Source organism: Erigeron canadensis, chromosome 8, assembly GCF_010389155.1.
Source record: "Erigeron canadensis isolate Cc75 chromosome 8, C_canadensis_v1, whole genome shotgun sequence".
In the NCBI taxonomy this organism is placed as follows: domain Eukaryota; kingdom Viridiplantae; phylum Streptophyta; class Magnoliopsida; order Asterales; family Asteraceae; genus Erigeron; species Erigeron canadensis.
In genome coordinates this window covers 40,653,132-40,670,540 of record NC_057768.1, presented here as the reverse complement: position 1 = coordinate 40,670,540, position 17,409 = coordinate 40,653,132, and the positions used below count along the sequence as shown (strand labels likewise).

At 32.5% G+C, this 17,409-nt stretch overlaps 2 protein-coding genes across 3 annotated transcripts; both read right to left on the bottom strand.

Annotated features, from left to right (window-relative positions):
• Positions 1 to 375: 375 nt before the first annotated feature.
• LOC122578332 lies at positions 376 to 7,137 on the bottom strand. 2 transcript variants are annotated; one of them, XM_043750273.1, is made up of 10 exons: positions 6,875 to 7,137; positions 6,167 to 6,528; positions 5,393 to 5,551; positions 3,752 to 3,835; positions 3,335 to 3,424; positions 2,591 to 2,683; positions 2,374 to 2,517; positions 1,773 to 1,880; positions 1,455 to 1,506; positions 376 to 877 (listed from the first exon to the last, which is right to left on the bottom strand). In XM_043750273.1, exons 2-10 carry the CDS (start codon positions 6,503 to 6,505, stop codon positions 849 to 851), a joined length of 1,098 nt encoding a protein of 365 aa, XP_043606208.1. In that variant the 5' UTR covers positions 6,506 to 6,528; positions 6,875 to 7,137; the 3' UTR covers positions 376 to 848. The 2 variants fall into 2 exon arrangements, with proteins under 2 accessions (XP_043606208.1, XP_043606209.1); XM_043750274.1 differs by having other exon boundaries at positions 6,167 to 6,384; positions 6,875 to 7,130.
• A 700-nt stretch (positions 7,138 to 7,837) lies between these two features.
• LOC122578331 (UDP-glycosyltransferase 74B1-like) lies at positions 7,838 to 10,220 on the bottom strand. The gene is made up of 2 exons (XM_043750272.1): positions 9,549 to 10,220; positions 7,838 to 8,659 (listed from the first exon to the last, which is right to left on the bottom strand). The coding sequence occupies exons 1-2, from the start codon at positions 10,188 to 10,190 to the stop codon at positions 7,892 to 7,894; spliced, it is 1,410 nt and encodes a 469-aa protein (XP_043606207.1). The 5' UTR covers positions 10,191 to 10,220; the 3' UTR covers positions 7,838 to 7,891.
• Between the last annotated feature and the right edge of the window lie 7,189 nt (positions 10,221 to 17,409).

Sequence of the window (17,409 nt, the reverse complement as noted above, 5' to 3'; positions counted from 1 at the left end):
TAGGATCTAATCATCCAGATCTTCTAAAGAAAAAAAAAAGAACGATTTTGAGTAAAATCTCGACCTCAACAACCTTAATATGCTTTATATTGTTAGAGAAAGCAGAAAGCGGTATATATCACACAATTATCACACTGGGAAATGAACAAAAACTTGGGTCAATTCCTTTTGGGTAGAAAAAGATACTGCCTTTAGACTTAACATTATCGCTAGACTGAGCGTAGTGAATTTTTTTTTTTCCGAACATTGAGCGTAGTGAATTAGAGTAATATATCTTTCTATCGGACACGTGGACCCATTCGGCGATTACAGCTAATTATATAAATCATAATTACTATCTTTGATCATATTGTATCAGTACGAACCAGATTATAATGCAACAAAATAGACTAAAATCTACATTAAAATATAACCTGCAAAACCAGTTTCCCGGTATAAACATTAACTTATACCAGGCTTAAAAACCAGCAACTTAAACAAAAGGCTTAAAAACCAGCAACTTCAACAAAAGGCATAAAAAGCAGCAGCTTTAACAAGTACAGTTCTGTATCCACGGGTTTAAAAAAGCTCCATGAATTTCCATGCACGCATGAAAGTGCAAAGCCATCATTAGAACCCCCTTGGAAGAGTGACACGAATATATCCCATAGGTTTGATTGTCTGAATATAGTTCAGCTGGAGGCTAACTTAGATAAACAAGTGTTGTATTCTTGAGAACTAAACCAGGTAAACCTCTTGATCCTTTGTTTGACACTTCGGTTGAACCGTTGAAGAGTAAATGTGTAAAAGAAATGTACAGGCCTGTAGGCCCAATGGACCTGCTTTTGTTTCATTAAGTCGCCTAAGAGTTATGAGTTGACTTCTTGAACCTGACCATCTGCATCAACATGGACATTACTACAAGTATCAATAACAAAACCAAGGTGGCAAAATGGGTAGGTTGGGCAACAGGTTGGTGGGATTGACCTGTAACAACTTAAATCCACTATATTTCAATAACAAAACCAAAGGTGGCAAAATGGGTAGGTTGGGCAACAGGTTGGTGGGATTGACCTGTAACACCTTAAATCCACTATATTTCAATAACAAAACCAAAGGTGGCAAAATGGGTAGGTTGGGCAACAGGTTGGTGGGATTGACCTGTAACACCTTAAATCCACTATATTTATTTAGGAATAATCAGTGTGTCAAAAATGATTACGCAGATTATTATACTATTTTAGTAACAAAGGGTTTTGAATTATATTATTTGGGATGTTAGCATGAAAGTAAATTTAGCAGGACTTCCAATCTGTCCAGCCTATTTAGAACAAACTGTTTCCTTATAAGATGTTTTAGCTTTACCAATTAGAGATAAAACACAGCCCAGATCCACCCTTCCATAGGTAAATGGATCCAAATTTTCACCTCTAAACAAAATTTAAAGTTTATACGTGAGAGATAAAAAGTGACACCTGCAAGATCCACAGCTAAGTTTGCTTGAGCATCTGCATCCGAGTTCAAGTCCTAGGGAATGGAGAAAGAACTTGTTTACAAGAGATAAAAAAGATGCATATCTCAGTCGTATGAAAATTGACGTGTTTGACTTGTAACACAGTTACAGGGACACTTTGCCTAAGTATCAATTAGTTGATACTCCCAAAATGAAAAGGATTGGAAAGGATTCGAATTGCAAATGAGAATATATATCAAATAAGCATGTAAAAGAACAGGTCACAACAAGTAGAGAGAATATGCAACATCATAATAGCACACAAGATGTGGGATCATACTCTTAAAACATGATTGATCTGGAAGCAGAGGAATTTATCCTTTAGTCTCTTTGCTTCTTCATACCACTTGCTAATGTTCTCATTTTTTACCTTCCATAGACCTTGAACCTGTACCATAAAATGCAACATTGCAAATAACTAATTATAAACCCGAGTACCCGACAGTTCCAAGCATTTTACATGCGGTTCTGGAGAAAAGATGAGGCAGACTTATTTAGTGCATCCCACAAGAATCATGGAATTGGACAATATACCCATAAATAATAGCAAGGGCTAGATCCAAAATAAACTTTAATATTTTGCAAGACCACGAATCAACAAAGAAAGTTTTCGCCATCCACAAAAATTGCATATGCACAAAGTTTTGAGGTCTTTGACTATTTTTGAACTTATTAAGTGCCCTTCACTAATGACAAAGCTAACTAATCTTGTGGGCTCAAACAGACATCTTGTAATGATGACAAATGAACAAATGAGAGCTTTGCAAATAATGAAAATGTTAGCTAGGTTCACACGACATCCCAAACCAGAGATTGTTGGAATTTTATGGCCTAAAAGGTCTAGCAAATCAAAATCTAGTGCACGTGAGTATAGATGATACCTGCATGCAAACAAGTTTGGAATCGCCTAGAACTCGTATACTAGTAAACCCTTTGCTGAGAGCATATCTCAACCCTAAGATAAAAGCTCGATATTCAGCAACATTATTGGTTGCTACACCCAAACCTTCACGCAATCTACATATCTACAATAAGTAGAGCTATTGAGTATCGTAGAAAAAAAACCAAATAAAAGCCAAAAATCATGTGGTTGTATACCACACTTCCATCTTCGGTACGTAGAACAGCTCCCGCCCCAGCTTGTCCAGGATTTCCTTTAGATGCACCATCAAACTCAAGTATACAAGTGCGCTGCGAAGTAATTAGACAATTAGGTCAATTTCTGGTAAAAGCATACAAAAGCGTATAATGTGAGGAGTTGATTATCTTGACTTCTACAGAAAGGAATCATCCATACATAACAGCAATTGTGCTTAAAAATACAGGTGGCAAGATCAACATGTTGGGTCAAAACAAATTATAGTTGAAAGACGTCGTTTTAGATACATGTCAGACTAGGTTGACCCACAAACACTGTTTGCAATTATTAAAATAATTTGATTAGGAGTAATACACATGATAATTAGGATTGCATGCACAATACCATTACAATAATGATCTACAGCTACGAATGAAACTAACTTGCATGCTTTGTAAAATTTAACATGGGGGATTCTCAACCCATTCGGCCCATTTGACCAATTCCAATAAGCTAATACTTTATCTGACCCATTTGAGATAAAACAAACCTCAAATCAGCCCAGTCATACATAAGTGGGTTACAATAGCCACCTTTAACAAAAAGTAGGTGGGAACTTGAATTAGCATTGTAAATGAGAATAGGAATAGGAATGGGAATGGGTTAGTGCATAACTACAACTATGTTGCAGATAGACTACCATATTCAGTTTTAAAAGTGGTCATTGATAAACCAGATATCACCATCGGTCCGTTGATACTCACATTTGTAGTTACACCTTGAGATGCAACACGTTCCAACTTAGCGTGCTTCCTTGCAGGATCGCTTGACATAGATGTCAATCCAAAGGCTTCCTGCAAGTAATTTACAAAACAATGTCGCGGAGCCAAAGGCAATACATTTAGTATGACAGAAATTGTGCCAGGTCAATGAAGATAAAATAAGAAGATTCTGCTAATTTATATTTTGTTAAAGCATGGCCTTCATAATTCCTTAATACATGGCTAGATTATAACATTCCCAAGTTTAGCCAATTAAAAACTAGAACAAACTTGCTTCTTCAGAACCTATCATTAAAAAAATACTTACAGTTATAAAAACACAAGTTTAGTAAAGAAAACAGTTGTTCATAACATCGTAAAAGGTTCAAAACGGTTCTTAACCTGATAGACTTGACTTACCCCGGTTTGTGATCCCAAAACATCCTGAAATCTTTTTTTGGACAAATGATCGCTCGACACTTCTCCTAAAGTAAAATGTGGTTGCTGCAAAACAGATATATTATAAGAAAAAGATAATTTGCAACTTTATATATGTAAGGCTTATTCACTGTCTTATCTAACACAGCAGCAAGTAAAATCATACAATTTCTTTTACGCTTTTTACAGCATACTGAAAGATGTGCACTGTTGTTCAATGTTAACTAACTTCCCTTGTGTTAGACTGTTAGGTATAGCTGTAAAGGTATGGGGGATCGTAATTCATTTGTACAAGTTTAGGTTCTTTATGTACGAGAAAAGCTTTTGAATACATGTCGGAGACATTAATAGTGTCGCAATAGACATTACTCCCTCCATCCTCAGTAAGTGTACACCTTTCTACTTTAGTGTGTTCCAAAATAAGTGCCACTTTTAAAAGTAAGACACTTTACCATTTTACCATTAATACACTCTTTCCTAGAAACTGATTTCTAGGAGTCAGTGCAAAATACAAGGTTTATATTGCCAGCTTGCTATGAAACAACACAATGATTACAAAGTTTCTTAAACTTTGTATTTTTTTATTGAAGACACTTATGTTGAGACAGAGGAAGGATACAGTTTGCCAAGACTTCTTGAACATGAGTCGGCATACTGATTGCCTATCCTAACATTTATTGAACATTCTGAAATGCTCAAGAGACAGTTAAGAAATTTTTCAATTCCTTAATTTATGTCCTACAACTTCAAGTGTTAAATAACTCATGATAAATATTTTGCTAAATAAGAGTCACTGAGATAGTGCAAATTATGGTTGAGAAGAATAAGGATGTTCCTTCTCTAATGGTTGGTTAGTAGATTACATTAGCAATGATTTTACTTTTTGTAATCAATATAGTTGATATTCCCCTTCAAGGCCTTACTTATGTCAAAGATATGTACTGCAGTAAAAAATGTATTATACTCTTAACAATAGGGTGATTGCTGTCATTTTATAACTTTAAGCAATGGATTTGTAATTTTTCATATGCTTTATTTACCAAGACACTTTATCATGGTATTAGTATATATAAAACAAGAATTCTATGAATGCGTGCTTTGTGGCTGGTTGATAAGTGCATTTCATCTTTGAAAATACTTTTTAAAAAAGAACATTGTTGCATTCATATCACTTCAATACATGTCGCTTTGATGCCATTTTACACATGTGCGAGATGTTTTAGTCATTATAATGCCATTGCATCTTCGCCTAAATTAGGGTGCTCATAACTTGTAAGACAATTTATATTGCAAGCTAATCGCTCATAGTCGAGTCCAACCTAATCTAAGGCTAGAACGAGCTGTGTAAAGGAGTATAGACAGTGCCCCAAGGCTAGGTTAACTTAACAATTCCGTCAGTTATGTCTATGTGAACTAATCTTTTCTAGTCAACATGCAACAAGCTTTTTCACAACAAAATCTCGAAGACCATCAAAAAGCTCAGAAATATCATATCATTGGGGCAATAAAAATGTATATACATGCTCAAAAGAAAAAGGAAGGCTTAATTTAGTATTACGCTGCCAAAACAGATAAGTTGCTAGTAATTACCAAAGTCATATCTGCATCAGTAGCTTATCTTACCTGGAAAGGACAAGCCACAAGATTTCCGAATATCTCTTCTGTTAGATCTGCGGCTCTGATGGAATAAAGTGCATTCTTAAGCCCACAAGAAGCCATATAGTCTTCGGCTTCTTTGGGCATGGTGTAGCCTTTATACACACTGACAGGAGGATCACATACCTATCAGGACCATGCAAAAGCATATGATCTGTTAGGCTTTCTAAATGTTTCACATTAACCTCTTAAACATTTACCAATAAAACTCTTAGTCATAAATATGAAGTGTGTCGTAGGCCACCAAGATCAATGCAGCAATTATTTGAGCCTATATGTAAACCACAAAACACATAAAAAGTTCCCACCTTCAACCAAAATATTATAAAAACTAACGAAACATAACATCATCGTATCTACATAGCATATAAGATGAGAATAACGTTCCAGATTACCAGAATTGATTATTAACACATGAATAACGCAATACATTAAATGATCAGCACATACACTTTTTGCAGATTATGTTTATGCAGTTATGCATTGTATATTTATATTCGACAGCACAAATAAAAATACTTCATACGGAATTATCTTTTAAATCTTCGCTTATAAATTTTCCAAACAACCACAAACCCCATTTACCTTAAGTCCTAAAAGGTACATACTAAACGAACTTACTGTCCATGCGACATTATAAATAAACGTTCACAGGATCAGCGAAGTAAAAGAAAACATAACACAGATAAAGAAAGTCACAAGGTAATAGAATCGGGACATGATGTGATGAGAAAAGAATACCGAGGATCCAACTTGAGCCTGACAATCACTTAAGTTCTTGTAAACACCAACAAGATCCCCTTTCCGAACAACAAAGAAAGCATTCTTCTCTTCTCCCATCATTTTAGACTCTTTACTCTTTTTCTTAGATTTACCAGCACCAGCACCACTGCTAGCTTTACTAAGTGTGGAATAACAACTCGCAGCACGAAACCTCGTCAAAAGAAGAATTCCATAACCTGCAGTTATGAATGCAGCATTATGATGATGATGATGATCAATTCTTCTTTTCAGTGAAAAACATCGTGCCCCAGTAGTCATCGTCTTTGAAAACAAAGCCGCATTAAATAACGAGTTCATTAAGTACAATTTTCTTCCAAAATCTGTAACAATAAATTCTCCTTATTACCAACTAAATATATGCATACATCTTGTTATCTCTCTTCTTTTTTGTAAACAAAAATGTTCTGTGATGTTATATAAGACGTCCTGACTCCTCATGTCCTAAGTCGGGTAATCTGAACAGGGAAAACTTCCTCGGATTCTATGTTATATAAAGTTAAGACCTTTTTCAGGTTTGAGAAATGAAATACCTAATTATTTTTCAACTAATCACATATTTGTTAACATGATTAATTACCTTTTGGATTACAATAGAGGATGACTGAACTTGATATTATTTTGGGGTAACATGCGAAACATAAGAAATGTTGGATAAATGAACATTACCTGGTTTTTCGGGTGTCAGTTAGTCAATGCCAACGACGGTTGAAGACGGGGGAAGAGAGCCGGCGACGTCAGCTAGCGGTGAAAGTGGGAGGGAGGGTGTTTTGGGTGAGGGTTTTAGCGGGTTAAACCATGAGGGTTTTGTGTGCCGAATCGGGTCCTGTATTGGCTTTGTAAAAGGAGTTTGAGGGTTTATAACTTAAGGATTTAAGTGAGTGTAACCTGTAGCTCTCGTCATAAAAGATTATTTGCACTAGTGTTTGAGAGGGCATACCCTAAAAAAAAAAAAATCACCGGCCATTTATTACACAAAGTTATAGAGAGAAAAAGATACGGGTCTCCTTGTTTCCTATTAACTTGGTTAATTTGGTTAATAGAGTCGGTACAAGCAGCTTAATTAATTTGTCCCACTACAAACAGCTTAAAAATCACTTAGTTTGCTCCCAATGGACATCTCACAAGTGCGTTATTTGATCACCCTCAAACCCCATATAAGCAATCAAAAATATGAAGATAATTTACCCATTTCCATATAAACCACTATGGGGTAGCGTTTCCCCCCAAATTGGAACATTTGAGCAATAATCTGCGATCTCGGGTTCTCTCTAATGTCATATATTCATATTTATGATTGCTTATATGGGGTGTGAGGGTGATTAAATAACGCACTTGTGGGATGTCCATTAGGAACAAACTAAGTGATTTTTAAGCTGCTTGTAGTGGTGAGAAATTAGTTAAGCTGCTTTGACTGACTGACTTTTTTATGAAATATAAGGAAGATACTATTAACCGAATCTATTAACCAACAGTTAATAGGAAACAAGCACACCCCATATTTGTTTCTCTATATAACTTTGTGTAATAAACGGTCGGTGATTTTCTTTAGGGTATGCAGTGTCAAACACTACTGCAAACAATTTTTTATGACTATTTTGCCCTTAATCTTAATTTATCAACACGTACGCATAATCTTAAATTTAACTTCTTATAAAATGATCAAGAGTGTTGGGTTTATCAGAATTAGTATGAATACAAATCTTTTATCTTAAATTTGCTTTTCAATGCCGCAACGAACTCATCAATGGCTTTGTCGGAGCTCCCACCTTCACTAATTGACTCTTTAGCTAACTCTCTCCATTTTGTTGCATTTTTCCTGATTTTCAAACCTTTTCCCTCTTTGTTCATCACTTCATTCAAAGATAATATAAGTTCATCCCTTTTCACAATCCCATTTTCTCCATCATCCATCTTAGCCCTAACACCTACACACCACACATCCTTAATAAACTTGGCATTAGTGAACTGGTCGGCCCACTTTGGAATCCCAATCATAGGCACACCAAGGCTTAACCCTTCAAGTGTCGAGTTCCATCCACAGTGTGTCACAAAACAACCTACCGAATCATGAGCCAACATCTCAAGTTGGTTGCACCAATTCACGATCATACCCGCTTTTTGATTTTGTGTGATTAAGTCTAGAAACTCTTTAGGCAATTTGTGTCTCTCTGAATCTCTAACCACCCAAATAAAGTTAAAATTACTTTCTTTTAGTCCCCATGCTATTTCTTCCATTTCTAGTTGGGATAATGACACCATGCTCCCAAAAGAAGTGTAAACAACCGAGTTTTTGGGCTTGGTTTCAAGCCATTTAGTGCACTCATGGTCTAGTGGTTTCCATAGACTTGCACCATATCCTTTGTCGCCTTTAATTCTTCCATCTAAGTACGTCGATGGCACCATTGGACCTATTAGTTTCGCTGGCCATTTCTCTCTTATGCCTTTCACCACCTACCACAATATAACGATAGACATATATCAAACGAAAAGGAAAAATGATTAAGTTATAGTGTTTGCAATGGTCGCCACAAGGACTAGCAATACTCATGACCACAACCCCACACCATTGTATGAGACTCGTTGCCCAATCGGTGGTGAATGGGTTGTGGTTATAGTAACTAAGTCATTTTTTGTCCTCTTTTTTATTTTAGAATCTAATGGATATATTGTAGAAAAAAAATGATATGTTCCAAACTAGTGGTTCATTAATGGTGGGTTCAAAATGTCGTGTGATTTTTCTAGTGCCATGTTGATGTGTAGCTGATCTCGACTGATGGTGACTATGACCGGTTTTATCATGCTCTTAACACGAATGGATAATAGTACTCGTATGATTTTTAAATACGATTACATACTATATCACATACGTCACGTACTTGACAAATAAATGATGCAACATCTGAACATGTTGGGTCCCTTAGTCACGTGCTAATTTATGTGTACGCGAATGTTAAAACATCATATCATGAAAGGAAAAAAATTGTTGATTCTAGAGAATACATGTATAAGTGATGGGGTTAGCTTACATGTTTTCAACTTCATTTAACCGCTTCTATTATTCTAACAGTCTTTAACTGCTTCTATTGTTCTCACAGTCAGGTAGTTGATTTTATATTCATCACGTTTTAAAATTGAATAAGATTGATTGTGAGAGCATATATATCTTTCAACAGCATATATATATATATATATATATATATATATATATATATATATATATATATATATATATATATATATATATATATATATAATATCCCCATATATAATTATTATAGATTTATAGTACTCGTATGTTCCAAAACTTACACATGAAAAGAAAAATGAAAATTTGAGGTACCTCAGCTTCCAATGACTGGAATGTGTTACCAAAAATCCAATTAGCCTTGTCCAAATTGGAACACTGGTTCAAGTTCATCTTCAAGTATGCAGGACAACTTTCTGGTGCTTTTAAAAAGCTTGACAAATCTTCCATATCTAACGGCGGAACACCGTCCACCACCACCAATGGGCCATCTTCCAATCTCAATGGCAACCTCAACTTCCCACAATGTATTCTAGTATAAATGCTAATAACAGCAGCCGAGTTTGTGAAAAATGGCCCACCAAGAATCCCATTTTGTTGGGCCACTTCTAAAGCCCAAGTCAAAAAAGAGTCATACACAATAAAAGTGAAGGGATATTTTGTGGTTTTGTATTTGTTGATTAGTTGGGCGAGTGTACGTGAGCCATTGGACTTGAATGACTCTAGGAAGAGGTCTTCGGATTGAGGTTTAACAAGACCACCATGATCATCTTGGCCATCCGAAATGGGCTCGACCGTTACGGATGGGACGGATATTGAAGAAAGAGTGTGGTGTGTGGTGGCAATGGTGGCTTTAAGGCCTTTGGAAACAAGTCGTTTGGCAAATTGGAGGAGAGGGTTGATATGGCCTTGGCTTGGGTATGGCAATACCAAAACATGACATGTCTCAATCTCCATATGTTTTATAATTGGTTAATATGGGTATTATTATGTATATGATTTTGAGAAAACATTGGTAGCTTGATTGATGTATATATAGGAGAAATATTTGAGTGGCCAGTGAAATGATATTGCATACACATTAATTTTGCACATAACATTGGTCGATGATACCTTTTTTTTTATTATTATTATTATTATCCACATTTCACTTATGTTATTTTACAAAACATGTAAATAGTAATCTTTTCTTTTAGGTGGTTTCAATTGTCAATGGACATTATTAATATATCAGCTGTATTAAAATAAAAATAAGAGTCACAAATGATTGCCTATATAATCAATGAATATTTGAAATGTTTGTTTCAATAATCAAACTTAATTACAGGGTATAGAGACCTTTTCCTTGTAGTTAAATACTACGGAGTATATAAAATGCATAAGTTTAAACTGAGCGGAGTAAAATTTGTGTGGTTAGACGGTTGATTAATTGGAACGAAAAAGTAGCTTATGGTGAAGCCTTTATTGCGATGATTAATGCACCTTTAAATCTATATTTAAAAACTCGAAGTTTTGAGCTTTTAGAAGCTCCTTAAATGCCCATATCAAAATCACATGACTTATAAGTTTTCGATTATAATTTAAGGTACTTTTGTTTTTACACCTTACCCATGTGTACGCAGTAACCATACCATTGATACCAGCCTCCTACTCTGGGAGTTGAAACAAATAGTGTTCTATCAGTTAATATTACAAAAATATTTAAACTCGAGTTGTAAAATGATACCAAAACAAAATGGAATAAAATTTTAATCAAGTGAAAAAAAATATTATGTATATCTAAGCTACTTCGAGTATGAAAAAAGGTCCCAAAATGATAATCTAAGAGCCTTACACCTTTAACTTATAATATGAAAACTATACAATATATATCGAAAACTATACAATATATGTTCAAATTTAAAAAGGGTTAAAAATATCAACATCCACGAGATATACGAACTATTTTCTCTTTTTTCATTCTTTTATTGAAGCACATCGGTTTGTAAACTTAGATAACTTGATTTGTAGAAGTTTGCTTATGAATGTATTATTTTTTTAAACTTATTGTTCAAAACGGTCTTTAATTATATATATATATATATATTGCTGGTAGAGCAGAGAGAAAAAAATAAACTTAACTTTTGATCTGAACCATTGAAATTAATAAACAAAATAATCTGAGCTTTTGAAATTAGGATTGCATATATAGTAACTATTAATTAATAAACTAAAAGTCAACTTTAACTATTATATATATGGTAACTCTTTTTATTATATTTAATATATACGTTTGTAATTATAGTAACTGAGTACATAGTAATTACGTTTAAAATGACTTGTGTATTTTTACCATAACCATGATAACTAGATTAATACCCGGTCGGTGACCGGGTTACCCGAAAACAACATATTTGACCCGTCAAACCCACTTGAGTATTTGACCCAAAGCCAACTCGATACAGATCGACCCGATTGACAACCATAACAATTTGGACTGTCAATACTCGACTCAACCCGGAACCAAAACTGGAACCCGCACGAAAATAACCGAGTTAGGGTTGTAAAATCTCGAACCGCTAACCCACTAACCTTATTTTTCGGGTTAGGTTACGGTTGACCTATTGGGTTAACAGGTCGACCCTCCAACGTGAAAATATTTTTAAGTTTATATAATTTTTTAAATAGGTCGACCCATCAACCCATTTGACTTGAAATTAACCCACCAACCCATAACCCATATGGCCTATTTGACCTAATATTAAGTCGTCAACCCGTCAACCCATCAGCCTATTTGACCCGACAACTGAAAACTCGACCTATTAACCCCCAGACCAATTTTTTTCAAGTTGACAGGTTGGTTTGGGTTGACATGTTGTAGGTAAGAGTTAAAGTTTATAACCTGAAATTTTTAATGGGTTGGGTCAGGGTCACAGGTTTTTTACCCGTCAACACGCCAACCCGAACACAATGACAACCTTACTAACAATAGCGGTTATTTACATATCTACATATCTTTTATAAACCACAAAAAAGTTGATTTGATATTTTTATTTAAAAATTAAAATAAGCTGTTGATTAACCTGTGAACTCGCCAACCCATGTATTAGTCTGGTCGACTCGGGTCGACCGGAGTTGGATCCAGGTTGAAGTATCTGATCTTAAATTTCAACCCGCCCTAGTTTAATACCCGGTCCTTAAAAGTTACATAATAACATGTACATATAACAGACATTGCAAGAATATACGTCTTATCATATACCAAAATGATGTTTAAAATGAAATCGAACATACATTTAAGATAATCTTTAAATATTTCTACAATTTCAACTATAATATATATAGAATGGGTTTGATACACATAAAGCTGGTTTTATGACCTTTTATAGTTTAAAAATATTATTATTGAAAAAAAAGATTATAATTATAGTTTGAAAAATATTTATTATAAATAGTTTTAATCAATGTTAACTATTGTGTATGTATAGGGAATATATACATTACTCCATTAAAATGTTGTAAATGAATGGTTAAGTTGTTTATAGGCAATAGTCAGACTGTCAATACTTGACTCAACTTGAAACCCGACTTGAAACTATCAGAGATTTTCAACCCGTTAACCTACCAACATGATTTCTTAGAACAGAATAGAATAGAATGTATCTAATATTAGTTCATTGAATGGTATTTTAGTGGGGAAAAATAAATAATCATTGTTGATAAATAAACAGTATATATAAATTGATAAATTTCTTAGCTACAAACAAAATATCATTTGCTTTTTGATTTTTTTTAATCTAATGTTAAGTTATATTAAAAGATTTCCAACTCATTTAGAATTTGAATCTATTTTCTATAGTTTATCTTTAAATTCAGTTGTTACCAAATATAAAAATGACATTTAATAGTTTCTAAATATAATCCAACCAATCAGAATACAAGAAAATAAAACTCTCAGCCAATCAAAAGCGAGAGAATTCATTCTTTTTTTCTCTCTGCTCTACCGGCAATATATATATAATTATATACTACATGGTAATTACTTTCAATTTAAGCAGATTTTATGTACGAACTAAACATTAACTTTTGATGTCTATCAACCCCGTACGATGTACGAAGGAACTATATTTATTATATGATTGGTTTTATTTTAAGAGAAAGAAAATATAATTAAATAACTGATAGCTAAAACTTTTATTATATGAAAATAGACATTAACTTTAATATTAAATAATAAAAATAATAATAAAAGAAGATGCATCTATGATATATATCCATAAGTTCCATCAAAACAATACATAATTTTATTATATGCATGTTATATATATCTAATAAGAAAAGATAAAGAGTAAAAGATAAATTATAAATTTAAAAAATAAAGAAAAAAGTGACCGAGAGAAAGAAGCGGGAAAAAATATCCCAAATTTTATTTTAAGAAAAACTCTATAATATGGTTGATGGGTTAACTGGTTGATTTCAATTCAAATGGGTGTGTCTTATCGGATCAAACAAATTCGTGGGTCAACCTATCAAAAGATATTATATAATTTTTTGTATTTTTGGGTTAACGGGTTGACCTAATAACCCAAGAGATCAACCGAACCCGACAAAAAAAAATCAAATTGGTGGATTATCGAGTCAGATCTTACGACCCTAACCCAGTCTTTTGTATCGGTTTCAAGTTAAATTTTGTGTAAGGTCGAGTATTATAATCATAATATATATTACACCAACTCTATATATGTTATATAAAATGTTTAAGACTTTATTTTAATATTATGCTCGATGTGATAATAAACTTTATTTTTAGATATAAGTCTCTTAAGTTTACTTGGTAACCCGGTCACCGACCGGGTATTGATCTAAAAAGTAAATGAAACTTTTAATCTTAACCATCTAAATTCATAAGCAAATTAATTTAGGCCCTTTTAACTAAAAGTCAAGTTTAACTATTTTAAATATGGTAACTCTTTTATTTCATTTGATATATGCTTTCGTAATTATAGTAGCTATTAAATAGATAGAACATGGTAATTATATACTACATGGTAATTACTTTCATATGACTTGCATGTCTAATGCACAATCCAATTTTTTATATGTATTTCAGTTAATCCATAATTAGAACATTAGAGCTGATATATAAATTAAATCTAGATGCATCATGATGTATTTTAACAAAATATATAAAACTTAAATATTGAGAACATAGATGCATAACTGGCTAACTACACACTCAACAAATATATAATACTCGAGATTATAATTATTGTCGATTGTCTATCAACACATAAAATAGTTGAGATTATAAATTAATGGTTAAATTTTATTTTTGCTTCTTTAAAAAAATTTATATTGGTTATGTATCAAAGTGCATCACCGACTTTTCTTGTGTTTTTTTTTAAATGCTCTTGATTACAGTACAATATTTTACGATTATTTTGTTTTAGTTTTGGAAGTAGATCAATATGCATTAGTTTTGTTAAGGTTGTGGTTGTTATTATTATTACTATTTTTGTTATTATTATTTTTAATTTTTTATTATTATTATAATATAATATAAAATCCATTTACTTTTATAAAACATCTTTTATTTAATTTTCATAATTGAAAGTAAGAAGATGAGTTATTTGGGGGGGGGGGGGGTTTGCATAACCATTATTGTCTATAGACTACCTGAGTTATATATTTATAAAATCTAAAATGGCATAATTTACATATTTCTGTAGATATAAAGAATTATATATTTAGTTAAGTTATTTATAAATATGTTTTTAAGTAATAATGAGCTTTTCTATTTCAATAAGACTTGTATTAAGCTTAAAATAAGTTAGAAACTTTTTTTATAAAGGATATAGTATACATAGGATGTCGTGTCAGGGTCAACTGGTTCGAATTGATGGGTTAAAAATACCTAACTTGAACTCCACCTGATATCACAATCAGGATAGAAATTTCAACCCAAATTTCTCAAATGGTTATTCCGAAACCATCCCATCGACACAGGATAATCGAGCGTCGGGTTAAATCGGTTGGTGGATTAATTTTAGTTTCAACATGTTATATGGCTTGGTGGGTTTGTAGGTTGACAGATTGATTTCAGTTCAAACAGGTAATGGATTCTTGGGTCTTATGGGTTGGTGGGTTGACATATTAAAAGTTTATATAAGTTTAAAATATTTTTTGGTTGACGGGTCGACTTCTTAATTTGAAAGGTCAACCCGGCACGAAATAATCAACTTGGCGGGTTAGAGAGTCAAAAATATGCAAGTCTAACCCGGTTTTTTTCGCGTTAGTTTTGGATTAGATCGAGTATTGATAGCCTCAATGTGTTATAATAAATATATATATAACACTTATATATATATATATAAGTGGTAAAAGGTTATCTTATTACGATACTCGATTTATACTAAACTTCATCTTTGTATACTACAGGGCTTATACTTTTCGTTCAATGTTTTTCTACCAATCTTATATCTGGTTTTGCGACGTTTCATGTTACGTCTTTCTAATAAACATTGGATATTTACACTTTTATTAATTCACTCTATCTTTATAGACGAACTTGAACATGTTTCAAGTACTTTAAACATACTTTCACTTTTGTTAATTTATTGGGATACTTACACTTTCGTTAATTCATTGTTCTAAATTGTTCTAGTTATAAATAGACCACCACTTCTCTTTCTGTCACTCTAATACAACATTCTCCCGTACACTATTCACTAGGATAGTACGTATTTTGCCCCGATATCCAAGACTATATATGAGCTAAATGTTCGATAAATTGTGCATGAACGGTTTGATGGGAAGTCGTTCTTGTAGAAAAAATGAATGCACATGGTTGTTACGCGTTCGGATATATATTCATGAACCTTTGATGTTAAACTAACTAGTAGGTTCGGACGCCGTCCATTGGACGGCATGGGTGTTTAAAGCGTGTTGTGGTATTTAATTGGATTACGGGCTACGTGGGTGTTTGAAGCGTGCGTGGACGTGTGGTAACTAACTAGATTCTCAAATGTCTAGGCTGAAAAAAAAAAATTATATTAACGTCTTTGTGTTTTCTATTGATGCAAAGTCAAAAGGTAAAATCTCAAAAATTAAACGAAAGCACAAAATATGGCAAACACTATTACGAAAACAAGAAAAAATTATATGTAATACCAAATTTCATTACAGAAAATACAGTTTAAAAAAAAAGGTTTAACAAAAACAAATTATTATAAAAATGTTAGAAAACAAAAAACATATATATATATATATATATATATGAAAAAGTGAGTATGGGGTTGTTCTCCGTCTAAGCTTAGATGGGAACCCCTCACATACAAATATTTTATTATTTGTTTGAATTTAAAACAAATACATGGCCCCCCATGATTTTCATGATTACAAAACCAAATGTGAAGGGTTCATCATCTAAGCTTAGATGGGGGACAACCACATACTCATTTCCCCCATATATCTATATATATCTATTAAAAGAGTAGTTAAACAAGCCTTCTAAATCACTCTTCAAACTAAAAGCTATTCTAGAAAATTGCCACGTAGGATTTATCCTATGTGTCATCTTTATATTTTTTTAACAATATTTTATAGCCTATCTTATATTTATAAAAAGTTTTAGATTAAAAAAAGAAAAAATCTTCCATCAAAATGATCAAATCTTATGTATATAATAATCACAATTACAACTTTATAATTCAATATTAAATATTATATTAATGCTATTACAGTTTTTTATTATATTATTATTATTAATTATTAATATCAAACTAATATGTTGAGTTTTGATGATTTTTATTACGAATTTTTGTAAGGACTTAGGTTGAGTGTATGTAATTATAAGATATGTTCATGAATAAGTTTGAAAAGAAAAAATCCATATATATTATTGATAATTTTATTTATGTGACTAAATTTTAATACTTGTTTATCTTTATTCTTAAAGCTACAAAATAAATAATATTAGTCAAAACTTTTTTTTATTATTTTTTATTTTAGACGACAGTCAAAACTTTTTATTAAATGATTGTTTTAAATAGGCGCATATCGTGCGGGTAAAAAACCTAATATATATATATATATATATATATATATATATATATATATATATTTAAATTTTTTAGAAGGAAACATGTAAATGTAGAAATCCAAATTCCTCAATAAAGAAAAAAAAACAAACTAGGAG

Coding starts and splice junctions, on each gene's coding strand:
- LOC122578332 (XM_043750273.1), bottom strand. CDS start 6,505: ATGAACTCGTTATTTAATGCGGCTTTGTTTTCAAAGACGATGACTACT. Junction 2,518..2,590: donor GTACCGAAGATGGAAGTGTG/GTATACAACCAC, acceptor TACTTATTGTAG/ATATGTAGATTGCGTGAAGG. Junction 1,507..1,772: donor AGATCAATCATGTTTTAAGA/GTATGATCCCAC, acceptor TCCATTCCCTAG/GACTTGAACTCGGATGCAGA.
- LOC122578331 (XM_043750272.1), bottom strand. CDS start 10,190: ATGGAGATTGAGACATGTCATGTTTTGGTATTGCCATACCCAAGCCAA. Junction 8,660..9,548: donor TCCAGTCATTGGAAGCTGAG/GTACCTCAAATT, acceptor ATATTGTGGTAG/GTGGTGAAAGGCATAAGAGA.